The sequence below is a fragment of the Emiliania huxleyi genome, assembly GCF_000372725.1.
Source record: "Emiliania huxleyi CCMP1516 chromosome Unknown EMIHUscaffold_12, whole genome shotgun sequence".
Taxonomy (NCBI): domain Eukaryota; phylum Haptophyta; order Isochrysidales; family Noelaerhabdaceae; genus Emiliania; species Emiliania huxleyi.
The window spans coordinates 645,531-667,932 of NW_005201392.1; the positions used below are offsets into that span (position 1 = coordinate 645,531).

The 22,402-nt window shown below is 66.6% G+C and overlaps 9 protein-coding genes across 9 annotated transcripts; 5 read left to right on the forward strand and 4 right to left on the reverse strand.

The window, feature by feature from the left end:
- Window positions 1-1,963: 1,963 nt before the first annotated feature.
- On the forward strand, window positions 1,964-2,392 carry EMIHUDRAFT_200567 (hypothetical protein; the record flags this gene model as incomplete). Its single annotated transcript, XM_005790484.1, has 1 exon — window positions 1,964-2,392. One exon carries the CDS (start codon window positions 1,964-1,966, stop codon window positions 2,390-2,392), a length of 429 nt encoding a protein of 142 aa, XP_005790541.1.
- A 326-nt stretch (window positions 2,393-2,718) lies between these two features.
- Window positions 2,719-3,413, reverse strand: EMIHUDRAFT_200568 (hypothetical protein; the record flags this gene model as incomplete). Its single annotated transcript, XM_005790485.1, has 2 exons — window positions 2,719-2,845; window positions 2,992-3,413. The coding sequence occupies 2 exons, from the start codon at window positions 3,411-3,413 to the stop codon at window positions 2,719-2,721; spliced, it is 549 nt and encodes a 182-aa protein (XP_005790542.1).
- A 743-nt stretch (window positions 3,414-4,156) lies between these two features.
- On the reverse strand, window positions 4,157-8,159 carry EMIHUDRAFT_97998 (hypothetical protein; the record flags this gene model as incomplete). Its single annotated transcript, XM_005790486.1, has 10 exons — window positions 4,157-4,291; window positions 4,535-4,663; window positions 5,379-5,465; window positions 6,006-6,111; window positions 6,224-6,387; window positions 6,646-6,807; window positions 6,988-7,075; window positions 7,116-7,277; window positions 7,355-7,388; window positions 7,517-8,159. 10 exons carry the CDS (start codon window positions 8,157-8,159, stop codon window positions 4,157-4,159), a joined length of 1,710 nt encoding a protein of 569 aa, XP_005790543.1.
- Window positions 8,160-8,630: 471 nt separating this feature from the next.
- On the forward strand, window positions 8,631-9,508 carry EMIHUDRAFT_62876 (hypothetical protein; the record flags this gene model as incomplete). Its single annotated transcript, XM_005790487.1, has 4 exons — window positions 8,631-8,804; window positions 8,917-9,070; window positions 9,212-9,299; window positions 9,355-9,508. The coding sequence occupies 4 exons, from the start codon at window positions 8,631-8,633 to the stop codon at window positions 9,506-9,508; spliced, it is 570 nt and encodes a 189-aa protein (XP_005790544.1).
- A 526-nt stretch (window positions 9,509-10,034) lies between these two features.
- On the forward strand, window positions 10,035-10,587 carry EMIHUDRAFT_309232 (hypothetical protein; the record flags this gene model as incomplete). The annotated part of the gene is made up of 2 exons (XM_005790488.1): window positions 10,035-10,274; window positions 10,552-10,587. The coding sequence occupies 2 exons, from the start codon at window positions 10,035-10,037 to the stop codon at window positions 10,585-10,587; spliced, it is 276 nt and encodes a 91-aa protein (XP_005790545.1).
- Window positions 10,588-10,872: 285 nt separating this feature from the next.
- On the reverse strand, window positions 10,873-12,286 carry EMIHUDRAFT_433585 (hypothetical protein; the record flags this gene model as incomplete). Its single annotated transcript, XM_005790489.1, has 4 exons — window positions 10,873-11,361; window positions 11,562-11,635; window positions 11,715-11,808; window positions 12,059-12,286. Coding segments are annotated over 4 exons (636 nt in total), but the record flags the coding sequence as incomplete, so codon positions are not given.
- A 1,329-nt stretch (window positions 12,287-13,615) lies between these two features.
- Window positions 13,616-14,387, forward strand: EMIHUDRAFT_433586 (glycosyltransferase, family 47). The gene has a single exon (XM_005790490.1). It carries the CDS (start codon window positions 13,621-13,623, stop codon window positions 14,233-14,235), a length of 615 nt encoding a protein of 204 aa, XP_005790547.1. The 5' UTR covers window positions 13,616-13,620; the 3' UTR covers window positions 14,236-14,387.
- Window positions 14,388-16,845: 2,458 nt separating this feature from the next.
- EMIHUDRAFT_449003 (chaperone DnaK) lies at window positions 16,846-19,415 on the reverse strand (the record flags this gene model as incomplete). Its single annotated transcript, XM_005790491.1, has 5 exons — window positions 16,846-17,109; window positions 17,253-17,702; window positions 17,975-18,554; window positions 18,709-18,984; window positions 19,098-19,415. The coding sequence occupies 5 exons, from the start codon at window positions 19,413-19,415 to the stop codon at window positions 16,934-16,936; spliced, it is 1,800 nt and encodes a 599-aa protein (XP_005790548.1). The 3' UTR covers window positions 16,846-16,933.
- A 1,029-nt stretch (window positions 19,416-20,444) lies between these two features.
- On the forward strand, window positions 20,445-21,118 carry EMIHUDRAFT_200576 (hypothetical protein; the record flags this gene model as incomplete). Its single annotated transcript, XM_005790492.1, has 3 exons — window positions 20,445-20,536; window positions 20,613-20,733; window positions 20,921-21,118. 3 exons carry the CDS (start codon window positions 20,445-20,447, stop codon window positions 21,116-21,118), a joined length of 411 nt encoding a protein of 136 aa, XP_005790549.1.
- Window positions 21,119-22,402: the final 1,284 nt, after the last annotated feature.

Consider the following 22,402-nt stretch of genomic DNA (forward strand, 5'->3'; position numbering starts at 1 on the left):
GTTTTTCTCGCGCGCGCCACTATTAATTAGCACTAACACCCAGGTCACAGGCACGTCGACGTCCACGAGGACAAAGGTACACCACGGGAGCCGCCCCTATTGAGAACAGTCAGTGTGCACAGTACTAGCCCAACAGCGGGGCGATCGCCCTCTCCAGGTAGGCTTGCTGCCCATTGGCTGTCGCGAAGCCGTCCCACTCGTAGAATGGAACGCTGATCACCCTCCAGCCAGCCGCCCTGAGGAGGCGCCGCTTGAGCAGCGTTGGCCCATTGGGTTTGCGCACGCCCGGGCCGTCGGGCAGCAGGAAGTGAGAGGGGCCGTCCACCTCGACAGCGACGCGTGAAGAGGGCAGCGCCAGGTCGAGCGAGTAGCCGGTGCGCGGCTCGAGATGCTCCTCCTCGAAGCCGTGCTGGACGGCGGCGAGGGCAGCCGCGACGGAGCGCTGTAAGCGCGAGATCGTAACTTCGGTGCCTTGCATGGCGTCGCAGCAGAGCTTGCGCTGGTACTCGGAGAGGAGGTGCTGCTGCCCGTCTGCTCCTCGCTCCAGGGAGAGCCAGAGCTGCCACTGGTGCAGCTGAGAGCGGACTTCCTCGCTCCACCTCGACGGATCCCGCGCGAGCGAGTCGCTGATCACGCGCGAGCAATCGGCAAGAAGCGCCTGGTGATAATAGTCGGCCGTCGCATACGCCCACACCGTGTTGGACAGATCCTGCGGCTTGAAGCCAGCCAGCCCGCCGCGCACCGCCGCCTCCGCCACCGCCGCGTACAGCGCGTCCGCAGCCACGCCCGCCGTCGCATACGCCCACACCGTGTTGGCCAGGTTCTGAGGGTTGAAGCCAGCCAGCCCGCCGCGCACCGCCGCCTCCGCCACTGCCGCGTACAGCGCGTCCGCAGCCACGCCCGCCGTCGCATACGCCCACACCGTGTTGGCCAGCTCCTGCGGCTTGAAGCCAGCCAGCCCGCCGCGCACCGCCGCCTCCGCCACCGCCGCGTACAGCGCGTCCGCAGCCACGCCCGCCGTCGCATACGCCCACACCGTGTTGGCCAGGTTCTGAGGGTTGAAGCCAGCCAGCCCGCCGCGCACCGCCGCCTCCGCCACCGCCGCGTACAGCGCGTCCGCAGCCACGCCCGCCGTCGCATACGCCCACACCGTGTTGGACAGGGCCTGCGGCTTGAAGCCAGCCAGCCCGCCGCGCACCGCCGCCTCCGCCACCGCCGCGTACAGCGCGTCCGCAGCCACGCCCGCCGTCGCATACGCCCACACCGTGTTGGCCAAATCCTGAGGGTTGAAGCCAGCCAGCCCGCCGCGCACCGCCGCCTCCGCCACCGCCGCGTACAGCGCGTCCGCAGCCACGCCCGCCGTCGCATACGCCCACACCGTGTTGGCCAGGTTCTGAGGGTTGAAGCCAGCCAGCCCGCCGCGCACCGCCGCCTCCGCCACCGCCGCGTACAGCGCGTCCGCAGCCACGCCCGCCGTCGCATACGCCCACACCGTGTTGGCCAGATTCTGAGGGTTGAAGCCAGCCAGCCCGCCGCGCACCGCCGCCTCCGCCACCGCTACGAACAACGGGTGCACCACCCTCGCCTGCAGGCCGCTTTTTGCAACGCCGTGAGACACGTTGGCCAGCTCGCGTGCTCGGCACGAAGAAACCAGGTCGAGCGTGCGCTGCACCAGCTGCTCAAGCCGCCCCTCGTGCCGCCGCTCGATGCGCTGCTTGCCCAGTTTGTTCCACAGGTTCGCAGCGTGGATGTGGTTCAGGCTCGCGCTGTGGGCAGCAAAGAGCGTGAGCAGCTCGTCGGCGCCGCTGGCATGCGAGATACGGCCGCTGAGCTGCTTAGCATCGAGCTGACCTCCGGCAGCAGAGGTGTGCCTCTCGTCGCGCGATCCCGCACCACGCATCGGCGGACTCAACCGGCGGTCGCTGTGCTGAGGCTGCCCCTCGCCGCGGCGGTCGCGCCGGTCATGGTCGCGCCTGGGATCGTGGGACCGATCATCGCGCCGATCGTACAAGTCGCGCTCGCGCTCGCCTATGCTTGGTCGGTCGTTGCAGCCGCGCCGCTCAACGTGCCGCCCGTCATGATGCGGCCGTCGCTCGCCTCGCAATGGCTCGTCGCGCCAGCGCTCAGCTGCGTGTGGCTCAGCGTGCCATCGCTGCTCGCGGCCACTGCACCAAGAGGCGTTGTAGCCGCGCCGCTCGTCATGCCGCCCGTCATGGTGCGGCTCGCCTTGCCAACGCTCGTTGCGCCGTCGCAGCTCATCCCGCCGCGGCTCATCGCGCGATCGCGACCGCCGTCGCGGCTCGCCCCGCCATCGCCGCTCTTCGCGTCCGTACTCGGCGCGCCGTTGCTCAACACGCGAGCGACGCTCCTCGCCGCGGTAGGACATTTGTGACACGAGCGAGATAGAGCTCTAGACTGAACCCGGGTACGCCGACGAGCCGCGGATGTTGGTCAACTTCGGCGTCTGTTCACGCGTATCCTTCCCGAGGCTGTGAGTGTGTGTGTGTGTGTGTCACTCACCCGAGGCTGTTCCCTCACTACTTTGTTTGTCTACTTTCGCGCTCGACGACGTTTCAAATTATTTTATTTACGAGGTGTCCCGAGAACGGCGGCATGCCCCGAGAACGGCGGCATTTGGCGGGGGGAACCAGGGAAGGTTCGGGTTAGATTAAGGCGTACGGCACTACGCTACTCCCCACCCACCCCACCCCCACCCTCTTACTTAGTGCCCCGCGTCTTCCGGCGGATCATCTTCTTGCACCAGTTGTACGATACGAGCGAGCGCAGCCGCGCAGAGGGGTAGCCGCAAGCAGAGCAGACCTTCTTCTGGATATGGAAGGAGGTCCTGCCGCAGCGGCGGCAGCGCGTGTGCGTCTTCTGGATCTGCTTCTTCAGCGCGTTCTTAGTGCCCATCGCTGCAGCTCAGGGAGGCGGCGAGACGCGCCGCGTGAAGCTGCTGAGGCGACGAGAGGCCAAGAAACAAAAAAATACGGTGGCAGCTCGTCTGTCGCCGCCTCCGAGAGCTCCAAGTGAAGCTGAGGCACGGAGTCGTTCACGCCCACGCGGCGTGAAGGCGCGAGCGAAGCTAAGGTGAGAGGCTTGACCTCATCAGTTTTGCCACGGAGCTGAGAGGCGATGGAGGCTCCCTTCCCCGGGTGCCCCGAGCTGTCCGCGTGGCACGCGCACTCGCTGCTGGCGAACCAGGCGCCGGATCGGCGCCAAGCCCTGAAGCGCTCGTCTAGCGGCGGGGACGACGATGGGGCCGCCAAACGGTCGAGAAACCGGGCAGAGGTCAGCCCGCCCCCGCCCTCCTTGCGGCGGCCACATCCGTTGCCCCCCGCCCCCTCCCCCTCCCATCTTACCCCGTCCGTCCTCTTCGTGGAGAGCTCGGCAGTCATCATGGCCTGTGGCATAGAGAACAGAACGCAACTCCTCTGGCCACCGCTCATCATCACCATCTGGTCCTGCGGCAGGAGCGCCTATCATGGACAATCGGCAACAACGGCGTGCCCCCTCACAACCATCCGCACCGCGACATGTACGATAACCTCCGCGCCCTCTCGTGAGCTCTTCGGCCGGCGCGGCACCGTGTGCTCGCGTCCAGGGAGGGTGCCGCTGCCCGAACGAGTGGTCAGGAACCTGCAGTGCCCTCCCAGTCGCGTCCCCTTTCGCCCCTCCCGCCCCCCCCGCCCCCCCTGCCCCTGCCGTCCCCCCCGCCCCCCCTGCCCCTCCCTCGCCATGAGTGGCTTGGCGCCGCTCGGACGGGGAGCGGAGCAGAGCCGGGGCACTTGCTGCACAGCATACTCACCCCTCCATGTCCTCTGCCTGGCACCCCACTGCCTGTTTTTATTGCACGCGCATGAGCTCAGCCGGTCAGCGTTTACTGTATTGTCATGTAATTTTATTGAAGTCGAAACCTGGCACAGTGGGAGGTGACCCTCAAGCGCTTCGCCCCCTCCGCGGAGGCGGTCGCTCGGGTCGGCTCTCGCCCTCGCGCCTCATTTGCTCATAGAGTACAGAGTCACTCCACACAGTCACACGGCAACGCATCCGGATGCGGATCCGGCCCGCCGAGCCTGAGATGTGAGAGCGCAGCGGGCGAGCGGGCGCGGGGGCACGCACGCGCCACGCCGAGCCCGAGGACACAAGTTGCGGCTCACGAGAGTACCGGCGCCGAAGTCAGCATCTTGTGCGCTCGCTGGGCATGCGGCCGCGGCAGCCCCGCTTTTTCCGGCCGGGTGGGGCACGGCAGCTTCGCCGCCGCCTGCCGCCGAAGGTGCCGAACGAGCGCCTGCGACATATCCGGGAGCGCGTCATGGTTGCTGCGGCAGCGACCGGAGATTGGCGGGGCGATCGCCTCGAGCGGCGTGGCCCCCAGCGCTGGTGCGAAGCTCTCGCCGCCGTGGCGAGGCGGCTTCTGCGATTGAGCGTGGCTCTCCTCGTCCCAACCGCCTCTGCGGCCCCACGGTTCGGCCTGCGAACGCTCTCGTCGCTCCGGCAGAGGCGCCGGCGCCGCAACCGGCTCCGCAAGCACCGGCGCAAGCCTCCACGATTCGGGCGTCGGCAGCTGTCCGCCGCCACAGCCGCTCTCCGAGCTCGGCGTCGGCCGGAGGCTCATCATCTCAGCGTGCATGCTGCGGGTCTCCGACACGAGCACTGCCACCTAAGGGTGAGGTAGCAAGAGATGACGTCAAACCCCAATACCGAGTCAGGGGAGGGGGAGGCTTTGCCGCCGCCTGCTTGCGTAGATCCAGCTCCTCCCGCAGCACCGCCATCTCCCGCCGCAAATCCGCGAGGAAGGCGAGAGCCGTCTCGTCCACCGCCGCCCGCGAGGAGGAGAGGGACGGTGCGGCGCCCGGAGAAGGGGAGGCGGCGCCCGAGGAAGACGCCAAGTCAGACACACACCCGGACGGAGGGCTCGCCTCAGCAGGGAGCGCCTTCCCACATGCGGCCGGCACGCCGCCGCTGCCGCCGACAGGCCCTGCCGGTAATTCTTGCATAGAGGTACCAGCGGAGCGAGCGACTTGGCTCGCCACACCACTCGGCGGTGCGCCGAGTGCTGCTGCTGCTGCTGCTGCCATGGAGTCTCGCCTCTGTGACTCTGCTGCCGCTGCGGGCGCGCAGACCCTCGAAGGCTCCTGCCCCTGGGGCGGCCGAAGCTGCTGCGAGCTACTCGCCCGCCGCAGCGTCGAGCGCGTCGCCGATCGCTGTTGCTGCTGTGTCTGCTGCAGCTGCTGCCATTGCATCTGCATCTGTTGCCATTGCTGCTGCTGCTGCTGCTGCCATTGCTGCTGCTGGTGACCGCTCGACAGCTGATCCACTAGCGACGGCACCGGCAGGGTCGCGGGATCCGGACCGCTCATCGGCCTCTGCTGCACCTCGCCCACGGAGCGCGAGAGGCTCGAAATCTCCTCGAGAGCGGCATTCATCAGCGGCTCGCCCTGCGCGGCCCACTGCCGGGCCGCCTCAAGGCGTGACGGGCGAGCCAGTGGTGATGAGGCCTCGGGCTCCGAGACGCCGCCGCTCGAGTTGCATCCGTGCCGCGCGAGATCGAGGCGCGACGGGCGCGACGCCGGCGCGATCCGCCCGGGTTCTGAGTGGAGATCGTCATCCCTCATCCCCGGTGGCAGCCTGGCGCCGGGCCAGCTCACCGGCGCAAAGGTCCGGTGCGCAGAGTACAGACCACCCGCCGGTTTGCGACGCGTCCCCGCCGCTTGCTGCTGATCAGGCTGACTGCGCACCGTCCGCACTGGCGACGCCACTGTGCGTGAGGCACTGCCTGTGCCCCTCATCCGGTTTGCTACCTTTGCCAATGTTGACGGTTGGGCGTTTGGAGGCGGCGGTGGGCGGTGCTGCTGCCCCTCCCTCCTCGCGTACTGAGGCCGAAGCGCCCTGCGCGGGTCGTGTGCAAGCCCCTGCGTCCGCGACAGGAGGTACGAGGAGATGCTGTCTGGCCGGAGGCTGCCGAGGGCGTCGATGGCAGCTTGGCGGACGGCCGTGCCCACCGCGTCGCTCTCGTCTTCGAGCGCATCGATGAGCTCGATGGCATGGCTGCGGAGGACGTGCGGGTCGAGTGCGGCGAGGCAGAGGACGGCCGCCTCACGCACGTACCTGCATCCAGCATGACGCGTGCGCAAGTCACACTTCACTTGGCTGGTTGTGCATGTGCACTTGTGGCAGATGAGAGGAAGCGTGTTGGACCCGTGGAGTGGAGCGCGCGCACCAGACGCCGTCGGCGAGCAGCTCTGAAAGCTGAGGCGCCACCGGCGCGAGGGCGGCCGGGGGGCAAGCGGCGAGGACGTCAAGGACCACGAGGCGGACGCCGGGGTCCTGATGCTTGAGCCGGAGGGAGAGAGCCTTGGCCTGCAGCTCGAGCGCCGCCGCGTCCTGCTTCAATTCACTCGCAGCGCGCCTAGACGCGCCGTTGGATGTGTGACGTTTGTGCATCAACAACAGCAGCTGCGGGAGCGCAGTCGAGGTGTTCGCGCGCGCCAGCGGGTCCGCACGTCCTCCGACTCGAGCGCAACGGTGAGCGCCTAAACCAATCGTAGCACGCTCTTGGGTGCGCGCCTCGTCCGCCGACTCGAGCGCCGCTGAAAACACCTGAGGCGAGGCGCGCTGAAGCTCCTCGACAAGCCTTGCCACCTCCTCCGCCGTCACAGCGTGATCGCCGTCGCCCTCGTACTGGGAAAGCACCTTGTCCGTCGCGCGGCGCGTAACCGTAAAGCCGAGCTGTCGGTCCACCAGCATGAAGGTGCGCCGCAGGTCGCGCGCCCGGAGGACGCCCGAGCACTCCACATCGACGGCCTGGGTGATAGGGGTGGGGAGAGAGATGATGCAAGAGGGGAAAAGGGGCAGCCGGGCAAACGGCAGCGACTTACGGGTGGCAACAGGGCGTCTCACGAGTCTCTTGGGCGGAATGGCAACCGCCATCACGGCGGTGGTTCAAGGCAGGCGTCTAGGAGCGTCATGTCGACGACGTAGTACCTGGAAGGCACGCTGGACGACGAGAGGTATCCGCGGGTGCTGGTACCAGGAGGGCTTGGGCTTGGGCTTGGTCTTGGCAAGGACGCGCCTAGAGGCACATGCAGAGGTTGACACCTAGAGATCAGAACCACTCTCGCGCCGCGGAGGCGCGCCTCAGCTCCGCCACGAAAGCGCAAAACTCCTCCAAGTCGAGCGTCTGGCTGTTGTCCTCGTCGAACGCCTCCAGCGCACGCGCCGCAGCCTCCTCGGTGACCGCCAGCCGGAGCTCCTTCCCGATGCGCTCGAGGCACCTGCGGCAGTGATGCCACCCACGTAAGAAGATATCGCGCAGCCAACGACCCGCCGCTGAGCTGGAATGTGGAAACACCGCCGCAGCTCCGCCACATCGACGGAGCCGTTGCCTGCGCACAACGCAGTCGGGCGTGCGATGTCCCGCTTGCGTAATCGGGTGCTACTGACGCGCCGTCGGAGCGCGCGGACGCACTTTGGGGGACCTGGGTGGGAGTGCCCGCGGTTTCTTGCTGCGCACCGTCCTTGTCGACTGCCGCGAAGGCCCGCCTCACCTCGGGCGGAATCTTTGACTCGAGCTCCGGTTCCGGTGCCGGTGCCTCCTCGCCCCCGTTGCCGGTGCCTGTTTCTGGGCTTGCGATCGATACGTTCTTCGCCGGCTTGGCCTTCTTTGGTGTACCGGCCGCTGCCGCAGCAGTGGGCGCCGCCAGCGTCGTAGCCATTGGCCGCCCGTCGGGGCCGATGCTCTGCTTCGCTGCCGACGGGGACGCCGCCGCCTTATGGGCGGCATTTTGCTCGGCCTGCGATGCCTGCTTGGCCGGGGCGGGAGAGCTGCCTGCTGAGGCCGCTTTCGCCGCGCTTGGCAGAGCCTTTGCCTTGTCTGCCTTCTCGGCGCTTGGCGCATTGGTACTCTGGGCATTGGCGGCGGGCGGAAGAGGAGCAAAGAGGTCCGTGGCGTCAAAGTCCGAGAAGTCCGACTCGCCCGATCCTCGGTCCTTCTTCTTGTCCCGCTTCTTTTTCTTCTTCTTCTTCTTGGCTGCCTTTTCCGCCGGCGGCTGCTGCGGAGGCGGCGGAGGCGGCGGCGGTGCATCTGGGTCGAGGTCGAACTCCATGCTGGTGTCGCCATCGCCGAAGAGGTCGAAAACGTCAAAGTCGTCATCCATCGGCCGACGCGTCGTCGTCGCGCACGGCGGCTGGTCTGAGCCGGCACACCGCGTGGCGCGGCGCCGAGGCGTAACCGCTGCTTTCAGATGAAAAATTCGCGGCGCCCTACACCAAGAGCCTTGCCCGCCAAAAGAAAGCCGAAAGCCAATTCCGCTTGGGCTCTCGGGGAGGCCTGCGGGCGGCTTTCTCTCGAGGTCTCCAGATACACAGAGCGGCCAAGAAGAAAATTGAAGAAGACGACCCGCAACCCAAGGCACCAAGAGCGATTTGGGCTCGGCAGCTTGTCAGCCCTCATTTTCCCAAGAGCCCGACAGCAAGAGCCCGAACCCCGAACGAAACAACACGCAATCCAGATGCCGCCCAGCCTGCTGTGCCAACCTCCTCAGCACCGCCCGGCCGTGTTGCGGTCGACGCTGCTGCGACTGGCGCTGCGCTGCGGGCGAGTGCCTGCGAATAACCTCGGCAAGGGCATGCTCGTGCCAGGCAGCGAGGTGTCGCGGCAGGCTGACCGAATTTTCCGTGTGCTGTCGGTGGGACACGTCAAGCCCGGCAAGGGCGGCGCCTTTGTCCAGGCCAAGCTCAAGTGCGTGCTGGACGGCACGATCGTGCCTCATAAGTTCCGCTCGGCCGAGACGGTGGAGACAGTCGACCTCGACCCGGCGCGCCTCCCTGACCGCGCTGCACGCCGCCGGCATCACTCCACGTCGCCTGCGCTCGCCGCACCGCTCAGTGCCGGGCGCTTGCGCGCGACCACAGGCGGAGGACTACTCCCTGCTCTACACTGATGGTGGATTGGTGCACTTGATGCACGGCGAAACGTTTGAGCAGATCGAGGTGCCGAGAGAGGCCTTTGGCGAGCTGGCGGTCTGGCTGCGTGACGGGATGAGTGTGCGCGTCGCCAGCCGACAAGGTCCCACTCCGCTGCCGCCCATCCGTCGGTCCACTCTGCCTTCGCGCCCGTGCCTCTCCATACCCGCGTCGCCACGCCCACAGCACGCCATAACTCCACAACACGGCATGGCCTCGCAGCACGCGTCCGATGCGCTTGCAGGCGTGCCGCTGCTCTTCACGCTGCCGCCCCGCGCGGCATACGAGGTTGTCGAGACGCGGCTCGGCAGCAGAGAGGGCAAGACCGACGCGTCGAAGCCGGCGGCGAGCTTCTCCTGCTGGGAATGGCCTGCCGCAAGCACGCAGATGCGGCAATCTGACCGCACGGCACCCGCTTCGGCAGGTGCTCTCCAACGGCGAGGCGCTGCGCGTGCCGCACTTTGTGACCGTGGGCGACCGCATCCTCGTCAATACGGAGGACGGCACCTATTACGGTAAGGCGGGGCCAGATGAGGGATGACGGCGAGGCCTGGTCACGTCTTTGCTCTGGGATTCCGTGATTAACACCGTGATAACGAAACCCCGCGTTTCTTGTGTCACGTGTGTGTTAATATCGACGGCCCACGCGGCCGTTTGGGCGCTGGCCTGTGTTTGGGGTTTGGCGGCCCCATCGTCCCCCCCTCGCCGCTGGACCGTGGACGAGCGCTTCAGGGCTTGGCGCCGAGGGCCGGCGCCTGGCTCGCCAGCAGCGAGTGCGCGTGCCACGCGGACAGCTCGGGGCACCCGGGGAAGGGAGCCTCCATCGCCTCTCAGCTCCGTGGCAAAACTGATGAGGTCAAGCCTCTCACCTTAGCTTCGCTCGCGCCTTCACGCCGCGTGGGCGTGAACGACTCCGTGCCTCAGCTTCACTCACACACACACACACACTTCACTTGGAGCTCTCGGAGGCGGCGACAGACGAGCTGCCGCCGTCTTTTTTTGTTTCTTGGCCTCTCGTCGCCTCAAGCTTCACGCGGCGCGTCTCGCCGCCTCCCTGAGCTGCAGCGATGGGCACTAAGAACGCGCTGAAGAAGCAGATCCAGAAGACGCACACGCGCTGCCGCCGCTGCGGCAGGACCTCCTTCCATATCCAGAAGAAGGTCTGCTCTGCTTGCGGCTACCCCTCTGCGCGGCTGCGCTCGTACAACTGGTGCAAGAAGATGATCCGCCGGAAGACGCGGGGCACTGGACGTATGCGGTATGAGAAGGATCTGCCTCGCAAGGCCAAGAACGGCTTCCGCGAGCAGGTTCGCTCGCCCCTAGCCTGCGGCGAGACGGCCAGCGCGAGTGGGCGCTGCGTGCTCTGCGCCAATCAGAGACTGCTGCTGCGCGGCTGCCGCCGCCGCACACCCTTCGTCCGTGCCGCCACTCCGCCGCCGCCGCCGCTGCCGTTATCGCCTCGCGCTCACTAACCCTCGCCTGTTGCGTGGCCTGTTGCTGCGCGCTTTACGCTGCCTTCGCCGCCCCTCCCCCCCACGGGAAGACGATCTGAGCGCCCCCCCACCCTCCCCCCCCTGCTCGCAGACCCAGGCGCCCAGCCGGAAGAAGAAGGCGGCGTGAGGCGCAGGCAGAGCGGCTGCGGCGGCCCGACGGCGGGCGCTCGCGGCTTGATGTTGTGCGCATGCGTCTCCCGTCTCCTTCCTCTTTGTTGTGCCCTCTTCGATCTGGACCCGCGCGTCCGAGCCCGTACGCGCGCGACGCCCCGCCCTCGCCCCTCTTCGATGTCTGTCCGCGGCCCGTGCTGCGCCGCGGCGGGAGGGGGGAGGGGCGGGCCTCGTCGTCGCTCGCGAAAGCGCTGCGTAACTGTGCAGCCGAGAGCCGTGGTCCGGGGGCTCGAGTATCACGTTTCATCTTCTGTCACGTTAGTCCGTTTGGGGGAAACAGAGGCTGGCACATGACCTTTGGAGCTAGTGACGGCACGCTGACAAGACCCACAGGCCCCGGTGGGCGGGGGGGGGGGGGACGGGTGTTCAGAGAGATGGTTCACCTCGGTGCTCGGACCTCGGTGGGTATCTCTGAGTCACAACGCTGACCTGAGGCGGCCTCTGTGCAGACCTGGTCAGAGCAGAGGTGCTGGCTGCTGCTCTGACAGTGTCACTGACTCCCGCCGCCTCCCGGGCCCCCGCAGTCCGACCCGCAGTGTCCCCCTCTCGAGCGCCTGGCCCAATCTGAAAAGCGCCGGAGCCCAATCTGGCGTCTCCGCTGGCGCCGCCCCCTCCCAATATATGCGCGCGTTCCCGCCTCGGTCACGCCGGCGGGTCGTCGTACCACTTCAAAAAGCGCTGCCGCACCGCCTCCCTCCACGCCTCCTTTCGCGACCGAACCGAGGAGGGCCTGTGCGAGGGAGAGTGGGGGATGGGAGGCTGGGTTGAAAGGCGCGGAAGGCGTGTCCAAGAGGGGAAGGGGCGGGGCTGGGGGGCGGGGGGGCGATGGCGTAGATTGTGGGAGACGAAAGCTTTGGGCAGGGCGGCCAGGCAGGGCCAGGGCAGGGCGGCAGGGCGGAGGCTGGGGCTGTGCAGGCGAGTCGCGCGCGCCGTGGCGGCGGCGGCGGCGGCTTTGCCGGCCGGACGGCGTCGTACTCTGCGTACTCCTCCGAGGCGTGCCACGCCTGCAGCCCGAACACAACGCGATTGGGATGTGCGGGGTACGCGGCGCGGAGCGCCGCCGGCCGCGCGAGCAGTGCGCACCGCCATGTCTGGCATCCTGCTCACGAGATGCTGGGCGAGGGCGGCGTCGAGGGTGTGCGAGTACCGCTTCTGAAGCAGCAGCAGCAGCGTCCGACTGCGGCAGGGAGAGACCGGCGCCGGTTCCGGCGAGGGCGGGGACGCGGCAGCGCGGCGAGGGAGCGCGGCGAGGGTGGATGTAGTCCGAGGGCTTGGGAGAGGGGGGGGGGGGGGAGCGGGCTGGGCGAAGGTAGGTGGGTCTAGCCAAGCTGTGTCTGGGGGACGTACCGGGAGGAGAGGGGGCGGAAAGTATCTCGGATCTCGCAAGGGCCTCGGGACGGTCTCGGAGCGGTCTCGGAGCTCTCCGCCTGCGCAGCCCCTTTGGATGGAGCTCCAGCAGCGTGGCAATGGCGTCGCGCAGCTGGCGGAAGGCGGCCGCGCCGGCGGGCGTGGCCTCGTCGTAGTCCGAGGCGGTTCGCGGCGACCGCTTCAGCCGCGGGTAGTAGGCCGGGTACACGAACTTCGCATCGACCTTGCGCGCGTACACCCCGGCGCCGTCGGGCGCAAACATCACGTCGGGCATGCGGCGGGCGAGGGCGCGGACGAACTTGGCCTCGCCGGCGCGGTCGGCGCCGACCCGGACCCCAAACTCCCTCCGCATCGCCTCGAGGTACTCGTCCCGCCGCAGGCCCATCGGGTGCGGCGCGAGCAGCGACCGCGTCGCGGCCCTGACATCGTTGAGGCGCTCGCTCCCGCCGGAGCTGGCCTCGTCGACGCTGGCCAGGCTCAGCTCGGGGAGGCGCGCCTGCCGGTAGAAGCCGACGGACAGCGACCGCGCCGGGACGACGAGAGGCGAGCAGGCCCTAGAGAGCAGCGCCAACCTGCCTCGGGCGCTTGCCATTATGCCGACCAAGAAGAAATCGCGGCAAACCAAAACAAAGAATCGAGATCTCGGCCCTGCTGGCTTGGACCTGGTTGAACGCCGACTCACACCGCACTGGGCAGACGACACAGGTACGGCATCTTCAGCTGCAGCACGCCCTCGCCGTGGCGAAAGATGATCCGCAAAGTATGGTGCCTCCTTGCCGGTCTGCTGCCGATGGTGTCTCCTTGCCGGTCTGCTGCCGACTGCGGCTGCCCTTCGCCTGCGGAAAACCCAGATACGTGCCGTGGCTCCTGCCCGGGAGACGCCCGTGCAGCACGCTGCATGTGTGGCCTGGGCTGGGCCGGAAACAACTGCAGCCAGCTCAGGAAGTGCTTGAACGCGAAAACCCCACGCGTTTGTCGACGTGCCGTGCAAGCGGCTGCAGCCGGGAAGCCGCCGCCCAGCACTCTCCTTCTCGAAGCAAGCGGTCCGATGAGCGAAAGCTTCAAGCGGTGGAACATACGCCACGACCGGCTACCGTCGTGTACATGGGACACATGCTTCAACAGGACACGCTGTGGGCGGTGTGGCGTGGACGACGGTGGCCGCGTTCTGCCGCTGCGGGTCCACCTCCTCCCACACATCGAAAAGAAGGGGGTTTACGAGGATTACCTCCGCACACTGAGAGAAGTGGAGCTTGTTGGCCGGGAAGGCGACGCATGCATTAGCATCGGCACCTTCGATATGCTCAACGGGAAAGATCCAAACGTCTCCGATACGATGAACAAAATCTACGTGCTCGCGAATGGGGATTTTACGGTCGGCGAACGCTTGCGCGGCGTGAAAAGCGTCACGCAAGAGGGCTCTCGCGGCAAATCGACGGCCGCTCTTGGACGCGCGATGGTGCGATCCGCCGCTTCCATATTCCTCCGCCACGCCGATGCCATCTCACAGAACCCTGACCCTGACCCAGCCCCTGACCCTGTGCTGACCCTGGCCAAACAGGTTCTCACCGACAACTGGGTTCGCCAGGAGTTCCGAGCTGGCTTTGACCTTTCTTGGCCTATGACCGTCAGCACGCGTGCAGTGGGCTTGGCCACATTGCCCGCCGCGTCGCGCCGTTTCTTTCTCACGTTCGCCGGAAGCGTCTACGGCGGAGACAAAAACGAGCGTGGCGGGTATCGCATTCTGCTAGCTCGCCTGCACGACCCCGCAAGGGGGGTGCAGGTCGTCTACCGCTGCAAGTTTAGGAATCTGCGCATGATCTCCCCTGCCCTGTGCGCCGAGGGAGATGAGCGCTGGCGTGCAGCCGCGCGTGCGTCGATCTCCTACGACGATCTCCTCAACTCCACCTTCTGTCTCGTGCCGGGAGGCTACCACCCGGGCTCTGGCAGGCTGGCCGAGGTGCTGAGCGCAGGGTGCATCCCGGTGCTGGTGGGCGACGACTACGTGCTCCCGTTCAACGCAGTCCTCGACTGGTCCTCCCTCGCCTTCACCGTCTGTGCGACGTGCGTGGACGACATCCTGCCTGGGCTACGCGCGATGCCGCCGGACGAAGTCGAGGCCATGCGCCGCAACGTCGTGAGAGCCTACCGGCTCTACTTTACCAACCAGACCGCCAGGTGGAGGGGCATCATTTCGACGCTCTCCCGCCGCGTCCGCTGTCTGGCTGCTGAATAAATTAGAGAGAAGAGAGCTCCGGGCACCGGGCGGCAAACAAACGCAGGACAGGTCTCAGGTGTCCCGGGGTGTGTCATGTGTTCATGGCAAAATGGGTCAATGACGTGAATGGTGCTGTACATATCTGTTTATTTTATACCCGTTTTCTCGAACCCAGCCACCCAAAAGGTCTCAACCGAGACCAATGTCAGCCGACTCGCACGTCGCAGCGTCAAGAACGGCCCAAAACGGGGCGCGGCGTCGGAGAGATGAACGACGAGGACGGGCAGGCGCTCACCAGCTTTGCCGGCACACGCTCGTGCAGCCACTTTGCCGCCCTCGCCATCACCATCGCCGACATTTGTCCACACCAACAAGCGCGGCTTAGAGCTGACCCCTCCCCAACAAGCGAACGCAGGAAAGTCCGAGACCGACCACGAGCTGCTGGCCAAGGAAGTGCCGAATGCCGTCAAGATGGCGCGCTACGAGCGCTCGCTCTGGGTGGACGAGGCGGCGAAGCTGGCAGCCTCCAAGCACAGCGTCAAGCTCCCAGAGGTAGTGGCCAACGAGATGATCCGCGACGAGAAAGAGCTGGGACCCCTCAAGCTCATCGGCTGGCGCAACATCGGCCGCGTCGACGAGACCAAGATCGGCGAGGGCTGCGTCTCGCTATCGCAGCTCGGAGACGGCAATCACCGGCTCCACTTCGCGATGAAGGCACATTTCATCGAGTTTCAACCCTCCCGCCCTCACCGGGCGCGCCTCACCCTCCCGCCTTCACCGCGCAAAACAGGGCGAGGGGGCTTCGCTCAGGTGCCCGAGTCGGCCTACCAGGTCGAGTTCGAGCCCTCCTGCCTGCAGGCTGTGCTCTGCTGCAAGGGGCGCGCCTCGTCGCAGAGCTGGAGCACAAGCACCGCGCCGAGCGCGAGAGCGAGGCGGTCTACGCGGTGCTCAAGATCGCGGGCAACGTCTTCAGCGCCGACGCCACCTTCGAGGACGCGGCCAAGACGGTCGGCAAGCTGAGCGCCTCGAGCGCCAGCGCGGAGGACGTCGAGCCGCCCGACTGCTGCTGCTGCCACTGGAACCTCTGCCCGTGCTGCCCGATCTTGTGCTGCGAGATCCCGCGCGCGACCGACCCGAGCGGCTCTACCCCTCCCCCCTCCCCCTAAGGCCGCGCGTGGATGCCACCGCTTACAGGTGTTGTGCGCTGCCGTGCTGCGACAAGGGGAGCGAGGAGGCGCTCTCATATGAGTGGAAGCAGTCGCTCTGCTTCGAGCAGTCCATCATGCGTGCGCTCGAGCGGTACGAGGAGGTGGAAGAGGTGCAACAGGTCGACACCGCCTTGTACCAGCTCGAGAGCTTCAAGCCGCTCGCCAAGCCCGTGCCGGCCACGCGCACCACCCTCGCCTACTCGCTGCACTCGGTCTACCTCGTCCACCGCGCGCCGGCCACCAAGAATGTCACGCTCGCGCAGCTGGTGGTCGACCCGTGCGAGCCCGTGTCCAAGGCGGGCTCTGGCTGCGCTCGCCCGCCCCCAGCTCTCGACCGCAAGCGCACACGCACCCCCTTCCTGGTCTGTCTCAGGTGGTGGCGGTGGGTTTCGAAGCTCGAGAGTATCTGCGAGCCGCCCCCCGAGCACCTCGGCCTTGCAAACGTCTCCGCCTGATCGTGGCAGTCGCTGGGCCACTTCTTCTATTTCGGCTCCCCGCCCAAGGGCAGCGCATCGACAGGCAGGAGGGCGGCCTCGGCGGCGCGGGAGGACTGATGGGCAAGTTTGGCGGCCTCTCGCCGAGCGGCATGCTCTCGGACGGGCTGGCGGGGAAGGTGAGCCTGGCCGCTCTGAAGGACAAGATGAGCCTCGCCTCCCTCTTCGGCATGCTACCGAGCCCGGGTGGCTTCGCGCCCTGCGTCGCTTGCGGCGACACGGACGACGGGCGCAAGAAGTGCGAACCGCCCACACACCCATACGCGCGCACCATTCAGACACACTTTGACCAGACTTTGACCACCGACCCACTCTTCAGGTGCATCTTCAAGTTCGACCTGCCGTGCGGCGGCTTCCCCTTCGTCGTCGGCAAGCCGCCTGCGGACAACCAGCAGGCACGCAAGTACCCGGGCTTCTAGCGCTGCCCACTTTACGTGCCGTCGAGCCCGCGCTTTCCATGTGCTGCAGGGGGCTGGAAGCCGCTTCCGGGCTTCGATCTAGGCCGCCCTCAATCGTTGTGGCTGGAGCTCCAACCCCTGCCCCTCTCTCCGAGCGTGCGGCCCGCGACCCGCACACCCACCCACATCAGCCACGTGTCGGTGCGAGGGGCCCATGCCATCAGTTCATTAGGTACACTCCGTCGTGTGTCACTTCTCACGAGCGAGCAGCTGTCTTCCTCTGGCTGCTCCCCGTCGGGCTTTTGTTAATATGACACTATTCGATCATGGAGAGGCACGCCCCTCGCTCGTCGCTGGGCGCCAAACTGCAAACACTTCGCCGCATTCCACCGTCGCGCCGATCCGACATCCGTGTCGGGGTGCGAACGGAGGGCCCAACCCCCAACTTGAGTACACAACCTACAACTTTGAGAATCGTGTGTGTGCGCACCCTTTCCCCCACACCTTTTTTGGTACGTGCAAAAACCTGGAACTGTAACTGCCTCGTGTGGGATCGGTTACGGGTTAGCGCTCCACAGGACACCACAGCGAGATGCGGAGAACCTGTTATTTTGTGTCACGCGCCGCCAAACTCACGCTCCTGCAGCCTGCGCGCATAGATGGTGGCGCCCACTGCGACCGACTCCTCCGGCCGCGCGGGCCGCAGCGGCGCGCGGCCGAGCGCGCGGCCGACGCGCTCGCCGACGGCGTCGAGCCGCGCCGCGCCGCCCGCGAGCAGCAGCTGGTCCACCCCTATGGGCGTCGGATACACGTGAGGCATATCTCGGGTACACCTCTCGGGTACACCTTGGGCACACCTCGGGCATATCTCGGGCATATCTCGGGTACCAATGCGTGTGTTCGACTACATATCGGCTCTCTCTCGGCGGTCGCTCCTTGAGGGGCGGGCGACGCGTCCGCCAGTGCGGCGGGCAGAGCGTCGATCGCTGCGGCCAGCGCCGGCTCGATAAGCCGCTCCAAGGCTGCGCGCGAGAGCGTCTGCTCGAGGTGCTTCGGGCCAGACGCGTCGGCGGTGATGAACGGGAGAGAGACCGGCACGCTCGGCGAGCTGCAGAGCGCGAGGATGGCCGCCTCTGACGCCTCGTGCAGCCGCACCAGAGCGAGGTGGTCAGCAGAAAGGTCGATCCCGTGCGCCTCCCGAAAGCCCCGCACCAGGTGCTCCACCAGAGCGCCGTCGAGCGACTCGCCGCCGACGCCGTGCTGCCGGTGCGAGGCCGCAACCTCCCACACCCAGCCTCCTCCGCCGCCCTCCGCCCCCTCTGGCCGCTTGGCGAGCACGGTGAGGGAGGAGGAGAGCCCGCTCATCTCGAGCACGCCCAGCGTCCCTACGCGAAGAAGAGCAGCATCAACGTTGGCAATAGGCTGGACTGACGAGTCATTGGTCAGATTACGAGCAGGCAACTCTTTCTGTGTAGCTAGTTCATTACTGTGAGAGTTGGAGGCATCGCCAACATTCAGTCGGCTGTGCCGACTCGTGCAAATCACTCAGCGGGACGCTGCGAGTGCAGTGGGCACAACTGAAGGCAGCTGAGTGCGTGCTGCTCCAGGGCTGGTCAAGAGACGCGAGGTGTCTGTCTTCCGCATCTGCGACGCGCTCCCGCCGACGCGAGCTCGTCGGGGAACTCGTCCTCCGCCGCGAGGGCCGCCGCGACGGCCGACGGGACCAGCTCCAACCGCTGCACCCCCGCGCGCCGCGCGACCGCCGCCATCGCCGCGCGCAGGGGCTCGTCGACCGGTGCCGGCACCTGCGAGGGTCGCGCGGCGGCGGCGGACGGGAGCAGCGGCGCTGGAGGCGCGGAGGGCGGCGCGGAGGGCGGCGCGGAGGGCGGCGGGGAGGGCGGCGGCGAGGGCGGCGGGGAGGGCGGCGGCGAGGGCGGCGCTGATGGTGGCGGCGCAAGCGGCGGCGGCGCAAGCGGCGGCGGCGTGCACGGGGGTGGGAGGGGACGTGCGGAGCGACCGCACCGCCTGCAACCGGCAGGGAGCGGCGGCGGCGGTGGGGGGCAGGGCGAGCGCACCCCCGCGACTGCGACTGTCACGCTGCGTCCCGCCACCCGCTCGGCAGACTCCTTGAGGGCGGCGAGCGTGCGCGCAGCCAGCTCCGCGGGCGGGTGCAGCACTCCGTGCACTCTAACCGCGGCGAGGCCTTGCTCGTCGGGCACCACGTCGAACGGCGTCGCCTTGGCAGAGTCAGCCGTGGCAGTGTGTGGCCCCGTGTCGGCTGGCAGTGTGTGGCCCCGTGTCGGCTCCCCGAGCCAATCGTGCGCAGCGCGTGTTTGCGCGTGTGCGTATCCCGCCGTCTGCTGTGCTAGGACGTGAGACGGACTCGCTGACCTTGGTGGCTGCGAGCAGCGCCTCCGTCTCTCGAGACTCAAACGCGCGCCCGAGCAGCAGTTGGTGGCCGTACACGGCCGTCGCGCGAGATGAGAAGAGGAGCTTCTTGGCGGTCAGGCCGACCAGCGCCTCGCCGTCGTCCGCAAACGCGACCACCGACGGCGTCACCCGCCCGCCGTTCTCATTCTCCACCACGCGCGGCGCTCCGCCCTCAAAGACGGCCGCGCAAGCGCCCGACCAGTCCTTGGAGCCCTCGCCGAGAGAGCAGCCCATCGCCTGGGCACGCACGGTGGACGGCTGTCGCCGCGACGAAGCGCCGCAGCACGCGGGGATGGGAGGGAAGGGAAGTGGTGGGCAGAGGCACGAAGCGTCTCGGAAGTGTCCCGGACCTCCGTCGTGAAGTACGAGGGCTGCTCAGCAGTCCGCCGCGGCGCAGGCTCGCCGCTGTCGGTGCGGCCGCGCGAGGGGTCCGGCTCTCGCTCGGGATCGCCGTCGGGCGAGCCATCGCCGCCGCCTCCTCTCCGCATCGCCTCCTGAAACTTTGGGTTCTGCGCCGCCTGCAGCAGCAGCCGCGTGCCATAGAGGACGCCGGCGACGCCGAGCCCGGCGAGCAGCGGACCAATCTGTGCCGGCGGCGTGCTTCGCAGCGCGCGCAAGCCCGCCACCGAGGGCGGCCGCAGGGTGTGCGGCCGACGTCGAGCCAGCATCGCGGCAAGTCCAGAATCGCAAAAAAGATTTTCGAACGCATCCCTCCCCTAATTGACGCTATTCTGACTGGGTTGTAACAAAGTTTGAACCACACGCGCGGCGCGAGGCCTTGCGCCCCATGCGGTACGGGGCCGTGAAACCCATCGCCTGGGGGTGCTAGGACACCGAGAGACATGATCCAGAAGTGCCAGGCACACCCACAGTGGTCAACACGAGAACGCCGAAATCGTGACCTCGGAACGCGGTCACGGCAAATCTGACTAATCTGTAACAACCGTTAATACGGATGGCTCACGCTGGCGCATGGCCTCGCCGCTGCTACCCTCCCGACCTCAGGTGAGCAGACAAGATCCCCTGAGCTGCCGGCGCTCTCTGATCGCCCGGATCGCAACTGCCGTGGCAAAACTGCGAGCTCCCGAGGACGTCTGGCGCCGAGTGCGTCTGGCACCGGGCACGGAAGCTCGCACTCGGCCGCACGCGATAGTGCTGCCGCGAGAGCGCCTGCCAGGTACGACATGTCTCGTGTAGACTCCTCCTGGGTCATGGTCGGTCATATGCAGGACGGCCAGAGTCGCCCACATCGCCTACGCGGTCCCGAGTGTGGTCAGGCTGATACACCGCGACTCAACGGTTGAGTGCGGCCAGCGCACACAAAAGTCGTCGACTGCGGCCTGGCGCGGTGATCATAGGTGCTGGAGACCAGGCAGTATGAGCCTGTAACTGGGCACGCATGAACTCGGTACCTACATTCGCAGAGGCCCGGCAAGGATGGGATCTAGTAGAGTGATTGCGCACTGAGACCGTGCTCCGTGGGTCGCTGGAATGACCTGAAAGGCATCCTCAATGCCGCTGCTCGACTCTCCAGTGTCACAGCCGATGCCTGTGACCTGGTCACCGCCGCACGCAGGTTGAGATCCGCGCCTCCTCGGGTGTGCCCTCATAGACAGCCTTCGGCGGCGCGTAGCGACGCGAGAGCCGCTCCTACACAGGCGTGTACGGTGAACCACCGACGGATAGAGCACAGATCTATGGTCACGCCGGCAGCCTCTGAGGTCGAGACGAGGCTGCCGGCGTCGCCGCTGCAGCTCTGGGCATCACCTGCACAAGCCAAGCAGACTTTGTTACAAAAGCGGAGGCGTGTCGACGCGCCGCGCGCTCACATACTTGGGCTCCCATCTCGTCGCGCGCGAGTCAAGGCCGAACCGACTAGCTGCCGCCGCGGCGGTTGTGGCTGGGCTGCAGGCAGGCCTGTGGCCGGCGCTCGGCAAGCTGCGGGCTGCGGTTGGCGCAGCGCTTGTTACAAATTCGGCGTGCCCAGTCAGATTTCTTTTGCGAGTCAGAATAGCGTCAATTAGGGGTAGCGGCGATCTGTAGCCAAGAGAGCCGCAAAGCCCAGAGACGGATTCGTGAGATCGCGTGAGATCGCGTGCACACATGTTCGTTCGTGGCCGAGAGCCACCAACGTTAGTCGTTAGCCTGTGGCTCACCCTCTGGCGGACTGCAGGTGAACGGCTTTAAGGTCGAGACGGTGGCGCGGGCCAGCGGGCTGCCCGAAGACATGTACATGTGCGGCACCGACGACCCGGAAGGACCCAGCCCCCCAATGACGTTCGTTGGCACCGATGACGAGAATTACGGCGGCAAAAACGGGGTGATTTTGGTTTTTGGTCATCCGTCAAAATATCTGAAGATCTGTCTATAGGATTCTCCCCAAACCTTGCTCAGCTGATCCAGCATGGGTCGTAGGCCAGGCCTGGGCAAAGAAACCAGTACCTCATCGGGCTTCCCTGAGCGTCACAGCTCGGTGATCGCGCCGGCCGGACACCACTGTAACGTCCGTTCCGGGCATTTGAACGCGACCTTCGGGGGCAAAGACATGGGCTCTATGGCTCAGACTGGACTCCTCTTGGTCCCTTCTGATGCCCTAGGCCACACCTGGGCCTTACCTGGGGCTCTAGGGGGCGGGCGGGGTTTGCCCCCCGAAACTGGCATGGGGGACCTTAACGACGACTACGCGGCCCAGCGGTCGATCTGCGCCTTCTCAGCGGTGGAGGGGATGTGTGCGGGGCGGTATGTGTGTTGGCGGTACGTGTGTGAACCGCGTGGGCGTGGTGCTGCAATGGTTTGACGAGTGCGACTCCCAGCGTCGACTTTGCGACCCCACGGAGCCTCTGCTGCTCCGGGGGGGGGGGGGTCTGCAGACCACCCGGCCGAACTTCAGAGTGGCGGTGCTCATCAAATACTGCTCAAACGCCCACGATGTTGTGGAGGGGTCATGTGCTGATGATCCTGGCCCGATTGGTTTGCTCAAAGGGCTTCTGGGCGGTCGCTGAGGCTCGTGCCCCGCACACCGGCCCGGAGCCTGGGTACACTAGACGAGGCTCCGGAATGGGAAGGGGCGGGGTGAGGAAGAGAGTGCATGTACTGAGAGGCTAGCATGCGCATTCTCATGCTGGGGGTGAGTACTGGTCACAATTAGTTTGTGCTATCGTTTGCAGCAAATTGCGCTGCAAATGCGCTGCCAACGAGATACTTTATGGATTTGGAGTGACAGTATGGATTCCGGGTGACACAGGTTGGGTCTAAGCGGCCCCTTCTTGCTCTCTTCCCACCCCGCTGTCGTGACCGTCTCCGCCCCACACCTCCATTTTGCCTTTAGGTATGCTTCGATCATTAGTTCGTCCGAGAGCTCCCTTTCCCAGTCCCAGCTCGGCTTCCACTCCAGCGGGTTATCACTTCGGCATCCCAGCCTCCTCAAAGTGTGCGCTAGGCTGCTCTCGACGGCCACCCTCGCTGGTTCCCCTTCCACCGCGCTGAGGGCCCGGTCCACTTGATCGATCAGCGCCGCCGCTGCATTGTGCATACGTGTATGCGTGTTCCATTCCCATCCCTCCTCTCTCCTTCAAGTCGTATATTTGTAGTCGTGGGATTCCTACCGAGTACCCTTTTGCGTTTAGGGCACTCGCCCTCACCTGTTCGATGCTCT

Coding starts and splice junctions, on each gene's coding strand:
- EMIHUDRAFT_433586 (XM_005790490.1), top strand. CDS start 13,621: ATGACCGTCAGCACGCGTGCAGTGGGCTTGGCCACATTGCCCGCCGCG.